Genomic DNA, 14,776 nt, shown 5'->3' with positions numbered 1-14,776 from the left:
TTGGAAAGGGGAAAACGTATCAACACGTAAGGGCAAATGACGGCCGATTCACTTTTGCTCCAGACTCACTCATTTTGGGCAACAGATTCACTCTCAATCTGAGTTGTTGTATGTGTTCCCCTCCCCAAGGCGAAACGTTATTTACTTGATCGAATCTGAGTATTTATATTTTTTGTTTATTATGTGTAAGTTACGCTATTCTCCTACAATTTATGTATATCATTTCATGTATTCAAGATAAGTCTCAGTTCGTCTGATGATGCCATCCAGCTAGAAAAACCTGCCTTGACTTATTCACATGTTATATCACATATTATGTGAGTCGAAATTTCCACTCTGAACTTATTCAAAAGTAGAAAAGGAATAATCTCAATTACGAAATGAAAAACTTGATTTATGGTATTTTCCTAAGTTTTAAGTAAATTTCAATTTTAAATAACCATCGTCCTAACTAGAAATATTATTCCATATTCACGATTCAGTTTGTATATATTTAAAATGGGAATTTCATTTTATTATGATGAATTCATTTAGGTAATTACAAATTACATGAGCGTTGCAGTTTGGGTTTCTGGTGCCGTCTCATTTCCTCCGTGGTGCATTATTTCATAATATTTCCCACCAACCATTGCAACACTAGCCTTCAACTTGAATTGTAGTTTTATGATTCTTGCTGCTGGATCTTTATCTTGATAATTACTTTCTACAGTTAGATTTATTAGTCTGTGAACAATATTGTCACGTGTCGTACATTAACGCTAGTAGAGTAGCAGGAAAATAATATTATAATTGTGATTCATAGCAAAGATAACGTAAGTGTCGTTTTTAATGAGAATGAAACCATGTCGAATTATTATTATTATTCCTAGTAATGTCTCTATTATTTGCCCAAATTTTCAAAATGAATAATATTGTAAAGTTATCAGGTATTGTGTTTTAGTAATTTTACACTTATTCCAAGTTTAAGATTCACTATAAAGCTCTTGATTGATTTGAATAAAACGATCGATTGATCAAAGTTTCACAACGAAATGTAAGCAAAGAGTGTTGGCGATAGTAGTTTTCCATACATTTTTTACAGTATCACATACATTCATATAATCTCGTATACCTTCTATAAACTGGTCCCCGTTCCACAGAGAAATAAGAGGAGGCCAAATTAATTTGGCCAGTAAATTCGAGTTTATTGTCCAGTTAAGATAGAGTTATTGCTGGCTTGTGATGTTTCAATAGAAGCAGAGTTTGGAAGAAAAAGAACTAGTATATGCCATAGTGAAGCTATTGATCCATGAACACGAACTTATTAAGCATTAGGGAACTTAATAAGAACAAGAATAAGAAGCGCTACAATTTTAGTCAGCCAACTAATTTCATTTTGTATCTTTCGCCATTAATTATTATTCATTCAAAAAATATCAGCTTACAAGCTGTTATCTACGAGTTTTTTTTTATTGTGAGACTCTTATTATGATCGTCATGTTATTATGATCGTTGATCACACTTTTTTGCATCACACAGGATCATGTTTTTGGTCTCGTAAAACTTACAACCCCAATCATGGGTTGAAAACTCCCGCAAAAAGAAGAAAAGTTTGTATCATACTCGTATTTAGTACAACAATATAATTAATGCTCCGAAATTAATTTTCCAGAACGCAGCTGTCGACAGCAATCCAAGACTTTGTTGGAAAACAAACTGGCAACATTCTGATGTTTATGTTTCCTATTTTTCATTCTTAAATTGTAATTAATTCCACACTTTTCAAGTTTCCATATTCGGTTGAGAATCAAGTAGAAACCATTCTCTTTTCATCTTAGATATTATGATCCAATGTGATCAAATGAAATAATACATGATTATAACAATCCTTTGATAATTTTATTAGTGACGCGGGCTGTTTCACGAATGTTGTAGTATTTGGTATGCTTTTATTACATCGAGCTTTGTTTACTGATTTTGTTGGATAAATATTCATGTTTTAGAATACCATATTGAATTTTAGAGTTTTTTATTGAATTCCGATCAACATTACTGTTTACGATGTGCTCAGTTTTTCTTCGGATATTGGAAAGTATTTTGAACTTTTGATAGTAATTAGACTATGAAATTACATTGATTTTGTCAGTTCAATAAATTCAATCATCTAGCCATAGTGTTTCAATTCTGATTGGGCTACACAATCATATCGCAATCCTTTATTAAAATTTAATGCTCTTCTATTCCAGGTATCAACCCAATTACAAAGCAATGCTTCTAATTAACAGCAAGCAGTTCTGGGTTTATTGATCCCAGACTTTTGATGAGATTCATTGTTACATAAATTGAAGGGTTTCCTCGTATTGATGATGATGATGATTAGATTCTTATGTGATCAACAAAGACCTATGAAGCTATGTGGTGAACAAATACCCATGAAGCTACATCATAATATCTACGTCAGTTGTCAGTTAAATTATCAATGATAGTACTATGATAGATAGTAGATATATAGTCTATAGACTTACTAAAACCAATTATGAAGGTTCTGTCAATTCCTTTTGAAAGAAAATACCATTCTCATTTATTCGAATGAAGATATTTTTTTCCTAATATAACAGACACTTGATTGGATTTTTTCCTCATAAATATAGCTTCCATATCGACGTATAAAGCTCGAGATTTCTGCTCAAACTACTGATATTGTTATATGATATATAAACTATTGATATAAGATAAACTATTGATATATGATTGCAATGCCATTTCTTTAGATATATTTGTTAGAAGAGATATATTGGATTCGCTCACACATTTTGCTCAAATTTTCTCCTCTTTTTTCCCTATCTTCATCTCCCATTCTTCCCTTTTACGCTCCTCTTCACTCTTCATTCCTCAATGTTATAACATCTACCAGCCTATTACAGGGAAACCATCAATTGCTAGGTATTTTTCATCCTTTCGTTCTTTTCAGCACACCCCACCGTGATGCCTGTTTTTGTATTTTTTCTATAAATTTGTAATTTGATTGTGTTGTTTTGTATTTTGATTTCTCTTGTGTATCTTTGTTGATTTGAATAAAAGTATTGATTGATTTGGAGTTTGAATAGACTTGTCATTTCTGGCATTAAAACAGAATCTTTTTTGATATGCATAAGGTTGTAATACATGTTATATGATGTCATAACCGAATTGAATGAAACATCGAGAGACTAGTTTATGTTACTATACCAATACCATAATATATGTCAGTACTGATAAGGTCTATTTTGTCTCTTGATGTATGCAGTGATGTTCACAGAATGCAAAAACTACTTTTCTGCTGAGTTTTTATATTAAAAAAAAAGAAAAATTTGTAAATCCATGATTTTTGTACTTGTTGAAAAATCTTGATTGCATCGATTGAAGTGTGACGTGAATCCGAGTTGTCGTTCCTCTGATATTACTTATTAATATACAAGGGCAGTTAGGTAAATGCATACTCCCATTGGGTGTTGCTCAGGTTAGTCTTGATCGACGGTACAACGGAATCAACCCAGGTTAGCTCACAGTAAACAGTTTAGTTGGCGTTAACATCTCGTTAAAAGCGATGCACCGATTATTATGATCGGCTAGGGAGGGGACCTGGACCTGGACGCTTTGAATGTTTGATGGTCACGTTCACGTCTGTCAGTTGTCTGTGCGATTAGGCTTGTTATGTTGTCCCCGATTACAGCACAGCACAGCACAGCCCAACATGGCCCCCAGTGACCCCAGTCAAGTTGAATTATTCATACTATGTATTCAAATAGTGCATGTCGCTTGAGAACTATCACAGCGAGTCAGGCCTCTGGAGTGTTGCATTTCTGGATCGGGCAGCAGGCAACATCTAAGTTCTAGGCCGGTTCCAAACAACCAATCGTGCATTCAGTTGCTGTGGGAGTTCATATTACTGATAATATCCTCCCAAAATAGTTCCAGCAGTTCATCAAAATAATATTTCACAACAAATACAGCTACAAGCTTTTCCATATGTCAAAATCGAGGTTTTGGGGATGAGAATTGCTGTAATGCAATTATTGTACTTCACGTAGTTGCATGAAGTAGTTGATGAAATGTAATTAAAAAAATATTTGTAATAGTACACATATTTTATTTATATCTATCTATTCCTGGACTCTGTATAAATATATAGTATATTTCGCACCTAGGGCCGAAAATTAGACTTTTCCGGCTCGAAATTGGTTTTCAAGTCTGAGGCCGTAGGCCGAGGACTAGAAAAGATTGAGAGCCGGAAAACATTTTTGCCCGTGGTGCGAACGCTATTTTTCGCCACACAGAAAAATAAGCTCTAGCAAATCTGAGGTAATCTGAATATCAGGAAATTGTCCAAGTATTTTTATTTTTATTCTGATTTGTCTAAATAACCTAAAAGATTATGTTCAATTATGTGGGAGGTTGAGTTTATACTCTTTTATTCTTTCAAATGACAATAAGATGATATTATTATAAATGTTTTAATTATTGAATAATGAACACAAATAATGAAAAGTTTTTTAATCAGCTGTTTTTTGATCACCTTTCTTAGTTCCATGTTAGCGGCTGGAAAGGGTACGAGAGTCGTCTGCAAACAATGTCTTTCTGATCTACGTAGGGACTTGAAAAGAGCTGCTTCCTGTGCAGTGTGGCGAAAATAAATATATTATAAATTTATTATAGATTATATACATATATATATAATTTTAATTAAAAAAATATATATAATCTATAATAAATATATAATTCTATTATATTTATACAGAGTCCAGGAATAAATATATTTATTTCCTGTGTTTTGTTGAAAAACACAAATGTGAGATAAATTTAATTGAAATAATGCCCTAAAATTAAATTGAAGGTTCACGCAGAAACCTTCTGTCATATTGGTAATAAAGGAGAATCATTAGAATTAAATTATTCAATTCCTTAGCGCTGGAACGAAAAATAAAATAAAAAACCGACAGTAAAATTATCAAACGCAACAGGTGAAGGGACTACAATGATATTTTCCAAATTGCCTTTTCGTGAATTGAATTGAAGTGAAGTTAACTAAAATTGAATTGAAGAGTGATGCACAACTGAGGAAGGCTGTTCTGGAAGATAACAGGTCAATCCCTTGAGGAAAATGTCGAGGCCTTTCACTTAGATGGCGAGAGCGAAGTTGAGCATAGTTAAAAGCTGGCTGGCTCACAAGTACATGTCGAGTACTCGACAATCGAAGGAATATACTTGACGAATACCCTTCTTCACTCCACTGAAACGAAATTGGGTCAGGAAAGTGGCTGGAGGGAGTCATCCACTTGCTCGCTCACTCACTCAGTCTCCCATCTTGATGTCACCCCTCACCCAACTGCTTTCCAAGTCTCAACTCTCAGCCTTGAACTTCAAGAAACTTCTCATATCAAGTCTTATCGGAAAAATCTTTATTGAAGATACAGATTGTATGGTGTTTCGTTCAAGTTTTCTCATTTGTAACTATTCAGCATAAAATATTTACGATTTATAACTTACAGACTTAAGTAACTATTTATAATATAGCTGAACTTCATCGACAAATTCAACATGAGACCCAACTTTGATGGTGGGGTTTGATAGTAAAATAATGATGCATTAGAAACTTTATTTCTAGTGATGTAGAAACTGGGGTAATTCCTGGGTGCAACCGCCTCACGCAGTAAAAGAGAACTTAGATGCGAGTGGAACGGTCTAAAGAAAGTATACTTCAATATGGATTATTAGAGATGGTAGAGTTTACAGAAAAAAGTAATTCTATTACCAGTGAAATTAAAAGTATAGTTTTATACTTTTATGTTTGTAAATTTTTTAATTCATCAGATAACTTCCAAATACTAATCAAAACAAAATACTTACATCACAACATAATAATTCAATCAATTAAACCTTCTTCTTCAATAGAACTTGTCACAACCATATTAATTACTCATCATAATTTATACTTAGCGATAGTGCACTGCCTAAATAAACTAACTTCATTCATAAATTAGAAATTGTCGATTGTCTGAAATGTGAATGGAACTAGTAACTTGTAATTAGAAAGCATTGATTTGATTATCTTCTATTGAGGCAAAACATGAATGTAGGTAACACATGCACTACTGTAATAATATTATGTTGCATCATTGACGGCGTTTTTTCTATGTCGTGATGGAAGTGAGCAGCCTCTGATTGGTTGTAAATGTCAAAAACAAACGCAGTAGGCTATCTTTTCAAGGTCATCGTCTGTTTATCAACTAGTTTCGTGTTTGCAAAGATTGTCATTGCCAACTGGCATCTTAGTTCTTTGACCTATCTACCTAATGCATTTCTCAATGTGTTTCCTAATTGTTAGCAACTGGGTTTTTTCCGGTCTTAGAGGGTGGAATGTAACACCACCAGACATCTTGATAGAAGACGAACTTCAACCATATAATAAATTGAATATCGTACGAAAATGTGTGCATCATAAAATAGTGAGGATCTGGAATTTACTGGTGGATTTTATAAATGGGTTGACATTAGACGAGTAGTGAGTGCATTGTTTGAGCTCAGCTGGTAGCTGAAGTCTGTGTTATCTATTACATTACGTATAACACTCAACTTTATATGACAGAAGCATAATATGAATGGAGAGCGAATATAAGTACGATAAAAGAAAATGATATCCATGTTAAGCACCTGATAAATTTTTTTAATGTCTCATGGATGCGTTATTACAATTTTCACAAATGAAGGCAAAACAGGATTTTCATTACTGGAAAAGTTTACATTATTTTAATAGAGCTATCCTCCACAACTTCACATCTAACTCATAATTTATTTGTAATGTTCCTTCCTATATTCAATTTTCAATATCATGTCTTACTCGATTTATTATTCTCAACACTATTGAATAATACTAAATTAACAAATTTCTTGTCAATTGAAACCAATAATGATACATGCCAGTGCAAGAAGATACAGCTGTACAAGAAAAGGTTGAACACACAGAACTGAATAATGGCGTTTTGCATTTCAAGCGATCGAAATAATTGATAATCGAGGTCAGAGTATTGAAAACTAGCAAATTGAATAGGTACTTCATTTCTCATTTTATCATTATGTGATTCATCCACTATGTTGCGCAACATGGAGATAAACAGTTTCATAAAATTGAAACATAGTATAAATCACAAGAGACTACTCTTTTTTATATCTTCTTGTTTTACAACCTATTAAATCTTGCAATAAATATCTGAGACGAACAAAATTTGACTGATTTTATACTTTATTGGAAGCTTGATAGTCTAGAAGTACAGTTATATTTCTTTATTAGTGTGTTGCTATTGAAGAATTTACTTTATGGAGGATTACTGCAAAGATATCGATTATAGCGTGGGCTAATGGCAACTGTCAGAAACTGTAAGTTTACGTCGACAGTACTGTAATTTATGCTCCTGGATCAGTATTGTTCGATGCTTATGCTTTTAATGGGTGTAGCGAGCCTTGCACATTGCACAATACATCGAACCTCTGTTAATAGAAACTGTGTCCTCTAGCGACTTGTGATGCTGTGGAGCTCTTTTGTCCAGCTCTGCTGGCTTCATGTATGGTAGGCACACATTGCTGGAGTGGAGTGTACAAAGTACCTAAGTCCCATGTCGCACTGCGGTTCTAAATTTTTTCCAATCCATGCTTTGTCTTCACTAGATCAAACATTCCCCGTCTTCTTATGTTCCATAAAATATAATAGAATCAGTTCAAACAGAGTCGTCTTTAGAGTTAAAAAACACGGTCTATTTAATGAGTCAATTACCACTGTATAATAACTATTTTAAATATCCAATGAAAGCTATATAAATAGAACTAATGACTTCTGCTACCAAAGAAAATATTGACCAAAGAACTAAATTGTAGAAGGAAACTTGAAGAATGAAACTGTCCAAAAACTAATAGTTAATTACTGTTGTATAGTTATTCAAGAATTTTCTAGACATAATACATGAGGCATAAAATAGTATAATAATAGGCATAATAGTAGAGGTATAATATACATTGCGCATCGATTTTTTAGATGTTCAAATAATATGAATTTCAAAAAAAAAAATGTTTTCTCATAAAAGTCTATTAATATCGGCATATAGTTCCTACACATTCTAATGTGTTGGTTGGTTCGATTGATTTGTTGTCATAATCACAGATTATATACAATAACAGAATATAGAAGTAGACCATTACTCCCATCAATGTAGATCAATGCCTGATTATTCCAACTGGGTAATGGAAGCTTTTTTCCATTCCCCCAGTATCTCGACAAAATATGTGACTGAATCATTTTTGTTGCTTGTTACATTTGCACTAGAGTTATCCAAGTATATGAGTTTGAGTACATGACTTATTACCAAAAGAAATGCATTTTCATTGCATTTATCAAATATCACAAAAGCTATTTCATAAACTCATTTCATGAAAGCCATTTCAGAAACCCATGATTGAAACATTTTGTAGATGTTATCGGTATAATCATTTATTTTTTATTCTGCTACCATCTGGTATCAGCCTTATATTAAGGCTGTTCGGTACTCTTTTTTATTATTTAAATTGGATAATCTTTTCCAATATAATTGTTAAGATCATTATAAGAGTGAGAAAAAGTGGCAACTGAAATTTTCAAGTGGTCTAATAAGCGAGTTATGGGTTGTTCAAGTGCTAACTTTCGAGATTCCGTTTTCTTTCCAGATCATAAACGGTTTCGACTATATTATTAGAATTTCTCTTAAAAATTAAAAAAATGTATCTTTCCAAACTAAAACATTTTATTCCCCATATCATTCATAATAAATAAGTAACATTTTTTGTAAATTCGATAACTTGTTTATTCTGGCATTAATCGCGAAAAAACGCATATTAGAACAAAGCCAATGATATGCTGAATGTATTAAAAAAAAACTCCAATAGAAAATTTGAAACCGTTTATGATCTGGAATGAAAACGGAGTTTAGCACTTCAACAACCTATAACTCGCTTATTAGACCACTTAAAAATTTCAGTTGCCACTTTTTCTCACTCTTATAATGAATGATCTTAACAATTATATTGAAAACGATTATCCAATTTAAATGAAAATAAAAAAGTGTACCGAACAGCCAAGCGAGCAATTTCTGTATTTTTTTATTTGGTTATTTATATTTATGTCCAACGGATCTCGAAAACGGCTCTAACTATTTTCACGAAATTTTGAACATAGTAGGTTTATGATATAAAAATTCGTTTGCACTAGGTCTCATCCCTGGGAAAACTCGCTGAACGACATTAAAAAGGATAATTCATCCTTGGAAAAACAGCTGAGACTTTCGTCGTCTGTGGATAATAAAAAAGTGCGTCTGTGAAAAATCAAAATATCTCATTCCCAAAATTCATAAGCTGACGTATAGCCAGCTGTAAAATATAATAAACACGATCATTCAATGATTGAATTCATTTTAATTTAAATAATATTGTGTTCTGTTTATCAATAAATAGAAATAACGAGCGAAGCTCGGTGCCCCGATATTAGTAGATTGAATTTGAAACTACACTTCTCATAAAAAATCTGCAGTTAGAAGTTAGAAACTTTTGTAGCTTTTTACGTGACTGTTACCTCGATACCTCTACCATTTTCCCTCACCGCGTATTTTGTAAATTAAGCGATCTATGATGTACGTAGAAAATCCATTTTAAAAACTTGATGGAAGATGCGCTGTAGTGGGCTAACCGTGCGTGAAGATTCTCAAGTGCTACCTCATCACTTTTTGTTAGGCCACTGCATTTCGGCCTCAACACATTTTCTTTTGATACTGTACTCAAGAGAACCATTATATATTACTTGGGATGATGCGGCGGTCCCATTCACCGTTTGCTTCACGAAAGAACCCCATGAATGGGATAATTATCTGATTATCGTTCCATGGAACGACTCGAGTTTTCCTCCATCAACTTAACCTGCTAGAAAAAATCCCAAAATCCCTCTATAAGCGCACCAACGTCTATTCAACTGTGACCATGCCCTTCTCTATACCAAACTTGATTTGTCTGTTCTTATAGAAGATGAATTTCAAATAAAAAATGTTATAAATGTCTTCTACTCACGTTTCCCACGTCGTGGACTGAATGCAAACAAGTGGTCTTATGTTTGAGATTTCTTTCTCATCTTTCCATGCCTCTTCTTTGCTACTAGCCTATACTTCTTTCACCTTTCTTATTCCCAATACTCAGTCCTCTACAACTGCCAAGAGTTAACTCATATGGTCTCAGGATCATCAATCTACTGTATATTATTAAATTTTCTCCTATTTCGATGCTGTATCTATACCATTTTTTTCAGAATATTATGATTATTTGATATCCACATAAATAAAATTAGGCAAGGAAATAGTTCTAGAGGCTAGACAATTTAGGTATCAACTGGTTACATTATTCAAAACTTTTCTATTAATGATTCTTAGGAACATTCCAGTCCAAGTATGTTTTTTTACCTGGCAACCAATGAGAACAACAATATGTTTGCTGACCACTAGGATTCATGATAATGTATTGTTCTCAAATAAGGAATAAGGCCCTCAGGTTCCTGTTCTGAAATGTGATTTTTTGAACAATCTGAGTAAGTTTTTGATTGCTCTAATCTACCCCTATTAAATTCTTAATTCAGTTTCTCACACTTACTTCCAGCAGAATATCTGTTTTCAAGCTTATTTTTCAAATGTTATCGAATGCCAAAAATTTGATTACAGATGATAAATCAGTTTTTCTCTTCAAGCAGCATCAGTGTAACCTGAGGGCAGACTGATTCGAAAGAGAAGGATCACTTCACTGTGATATTCCTTTGCGATAAGTATTTGAGCTAGTTGATGAACAATGATGAATGACCTTTAGGATTGACTCTACTTTCTCATTGCTTAACTGGGGATTGAGCTTGACACCTCTACGCGAAAGCATGATGAGGGCTCGTATTTGATGTGGCATGCGGGTGAAGCTTTGCTCACATTTTTCCTCACTTAGCTGTTAGCTCCCTGCTTCTCACTAAACGAAACCTGATGATACTCAAGCTTATCAGCTCTGCTGACTCTAGGAGATAATGTTACTTTCGGATTACTCATACCTTCCTCAATGAAACACAACCTACCATTTTCTATTTGTACAACTTCTATTCCTGTTGAGTCAATATTGTAATTTTTCTTTGCAATTTTTCAACTGTAAATTATAATTTTATTATACTGCGATCTTACTGGGAAATCATTTCAACTGTTCCTTTTCACTGCAAGTGAATAATATGATTCACACCACTACTATAATTTATGTGAGAAAATCGATTAAGTTAGCTACCAATTCTCCATATGAATTTGAAAAATAAAGAATTATATGCGAATACAAAATTTTACAATTTTATTTTTGAGAATACAATATTTGTTTTATATTAATGACTTATTCTCAGTGTGACAAACATAGTTGAGGACATTATATTTAAAGACTGAAAAACTTTGGAATTTATATTTTTAAGCTGTGATGATTAGACTATATCCTCTATATGGTATGATGATGTTTCTATATTCATTATCCATCACTAAATGAATCTTCAAAAAGTGAAGCTAGCAGCTAGCCCAGTGTAACAAATATTTTTCACTTCTAATAACACTGATTTCAATGTTATTTAACCCTCAACTCATTCGTATCTTATCCATCCTTATTATTTGAGTTTTCACCAAATCCATATCTGATTTCTCGTTGAATCATGGTTAAAATGATTTTAGCTCTTTTTCCAAACCAATTTATAGTTAATAGAAGATTTGTGTCTGAACAGAAGCTAAAATGGTACGATACAAAATCGAAAAGCGTGCTAGACAAAAGATGTTTGATAAAAGCCTTATGTATCTTGCCAATTTACAATACAAGAACAATATTAATCTAGATTCAAAGCATAGTCGAGCTCTCAACAGATAACACTCAGCAATAGTTCAAGATTAGTAAATTCTCGTACTTCTCGATAACAACTCTTGATGAAGCAAGTAAATTGCTGTTACGCAAATTCAATTGATTACTACGATTATTTGAACCATATTTGATAAAGCTCATGTGTTTATTTTGCTTGTAAGTCCTTTTATAACAGTTTCACAAAAAGCTCATTAGGCACTAATAATTAGACTTAGCAGGCTTGTCGATTATAGATTCATCGTTAAAGAGCTATCACTCTTTGTTGAAACTATGTGATCTGATGTTCCTTGCCCTTACTATGTGAGTAACTTAATGTACTGAACATGTGTATATGTAGGCTGATCTGATTACTATTGAAATTGATATTTCATATTTCAGAAATGAATATGCAGCAGCAATGAATATATTTCAGCCATTATTGGCTGTGGTGCACTATCACCATTATACGAACTATTACTGGATGTGGTGTCAATTATTACAGAAACCGGCATTTTGAATAATCTCAATCGAACCCAAGACAATTACTGGCAAAATGATTAATTGTTTCAATAATTTGAGAGCTATCTAATAATGATTTTTCTTATTTGTTCACAGGTTAGTAACACTGCCGGGATAATGGTTTACACTATAGGGTTGAGTGAGTAAACATAATTTTTTAGTAATTTTTAAAAGTCATATTGGTGAAATACTATCAAGTAGTGTAGTGTTATTGTACCAGTTAATTAATAAATTCTTTCAAAGTTATACAACAATTGTTAAATTCAAAATGTGGATCTCAAAGGTTTTCATTCCCTCCCCCAATTCAAGAAAACTGCTAGAAGTGTGATAATCACTATTGGCTTACAGTGATACTTAAAAATCACATGCTCACTGACTTAACAGCCAATACTTGGCACATTCAATTCGGTGATTGTCTATTTCATCAACTAACCTGAATCTGTGAATTGTTTAACATCGGTAGGACCTGTGATTATTGAACGAATTTCAGCCAAAACATAAGCGACTGGCAATGTAATTAACATAGATTTCACGTGGAATTATGTAAATTCACAATCAAATTCCAATTTCGGTTCTGATTAGCAAGCACATAATCATCTGCTAGGTCAACTGTTTTGAATGCAAATGATTCAACACCTCTATACCTCTATCTACCAATGCAATCTAATCACATTGATGGAGACTAGAAGGTAGTCCAAATCTATCCTCGTATATTCAACTGCATTAATTCTAATCTTAGTGCATTCTTCTTAAAAATGCATTGACCTAAGCATTCAAATTCTATAGAAGCTTTAGCAATCGATTATTTGATGCCAGTTATTGAAGATATTAAATATCATGGCTGAAAAACCTGCGTTCCTGGTTCTCCAAGACTACAATAGAACTTTCCAGGATGGCTGTAAATAATATATCCATAGTCAGGCTGATCGCCAATATTCGGAACAAATTGGCACTAGCAGAAGAAGAAGATCTACATTGCATAATATAAAGATTTTCTGTCAAAAAGTAAGTCTCAAACGCGGTATATTATAATTTTCCAATCCCTTTTTGTTTATAAAATAGTATTATAGTACCCTTTGAATTAATAAAATAATAGAATAAGAATACAAATTATAACTACTAGTTTCGGTGATCACATTAAAAATAAATTTTTAATAAATGTTTCCCTTTTTGTTCATTTTGGAATCAATGATACTTGTTTAATGCAATGACACTAGAAAGTGAGATTAGTAAGCTGTTCCAATAATAGTTTTATTGCTTATTGAATACTGAACAAATTCACTGTACAATGAATTCTACATTCTACTTTTTGAACACTTTGATCCGAAGATCTGAAGATACCAGATGATGCTCTATCCAATATTTTCATAGTATAGTCCATAAATCTCTTTTAGACATCATTTGTAGATTCTATGATAAGCTTATTGAAAATTAGAACTGTACAATGACATACAAAGACAGCCTTGTGCGTAAGGGAATATAAGCCAGTATCGTCAGTTTTTGGACGGTTGATACTGAGATGACGTCACACGTTGCGTTGCGTTCCGGACGCCGGTTTCCTGTTTCCTGAAGACCAGCCGGGCTCCACCCTCTGCTGATGCTATCTAGGAGCCAGACGTCATGAGACATCTGCCTCACATCACCTCATCACACCCTTCAACATTTCAACTTGGTTTAGACTAACCGTCACCTTGTCAGTCATGCACAATCTGTCTTGTAACATATTATTATTGTTGGGCAGTGTTCTTCTGTAATAATTGATAATTTCTTAATGCAATGATAGGGAGTCAGCTCCATTTAATTGAGTAGAAAGCAAACCCTTCTTTTATAATTCTTGATCACTCATGAGAAAAGACATAGGTATATCGATGGACTTTCATTGGCATGGATGAGAAATTATTGCATTTTGTGTATTTGTTGATCGATTCCTTCAAAACAACATTATATTCCAGATTTAACCAGAGGTATTTAAATAGTATTCAAAATGTCAATTCTCTGAAATCAAACAATTCTATTAAAAAATTATTCTGGAAACTCCGCAGTTCTCTATCCCCATCTTGAGATCGATATCTACTGTATTTCTTCCTATAGAATTGCAAATTGTCTTCCTTTTTGACAAGTTGAATTGCTGAATTTGACATCTTGTAGAACCGGGTTTTCTCATATAAACTATGACTGTACGCTTGGTCACTGCTGTTTTCAATTAGAGTATCCTGTTTCGACATGAAGGTTGTCTGTTTAATTACTATCAGTGATTAATTACCATTGAAAGTTCCCTTTCCTTATCGAGCTCACTTGATTGAATCAAAATGCCAAACCTTTATCGCTGTAATTGATGACT

The 14,776-nt window shown here is 33.1% G+C and overlaps 1 protein-coding gene across 9 annotated transcripts in view; it reads left to right on the top strand.

The window, feature by feature from the left end:
- The window catches only part of LOC111045654 (dual 3',5'-cyclic-AMP and -GMP phosphodiesterase 11), a 169,553-nt gene that overhangs the window by 107,088 nt on the left and 47,689 nt on the right, over positions 1 to 14,776 (top strand). For 2 of the 9 annotated variants that reach the window (XM_039441444.1, XM_039441427.1), the window contains one exon: positions 12,532 to 12,574. The exons of the other annotated variants lie outside the window; for them this stretch is intronic. In XM_039441444.1, the coding sequence (XP_039297378.1) occupies positions 12,532 to 12,574 (43 nt within the window). The remainder of the gene's footprint in view (positions 1 to 12,531; positions 12,575 to 14,776) is intronic. 9 annotated transcript variants of the gene reach the window in all.

The sequence above is a fragment of the Nilaparvata lugens genome, chromosome 1 (assembly GCF_014356525.2).
Source record: "Nilaparvata lugens isolate BPH chromosome 1, ASM1435652v1, whole genome shotgun sequence".
NCBI classification, from domain to species: domain Eukaryota; kingdom Metazoa; phylum Arthropoda; class Insecta; order Hemiptera; family Delphacidae; genus Nilaparvata; species Nilaparvata lugens.
The sequence above is the reverse complement of the archived record's forward strand: the minus strand, read 5'-3'. Positions and strand labels throughout refer to the sequence as shown.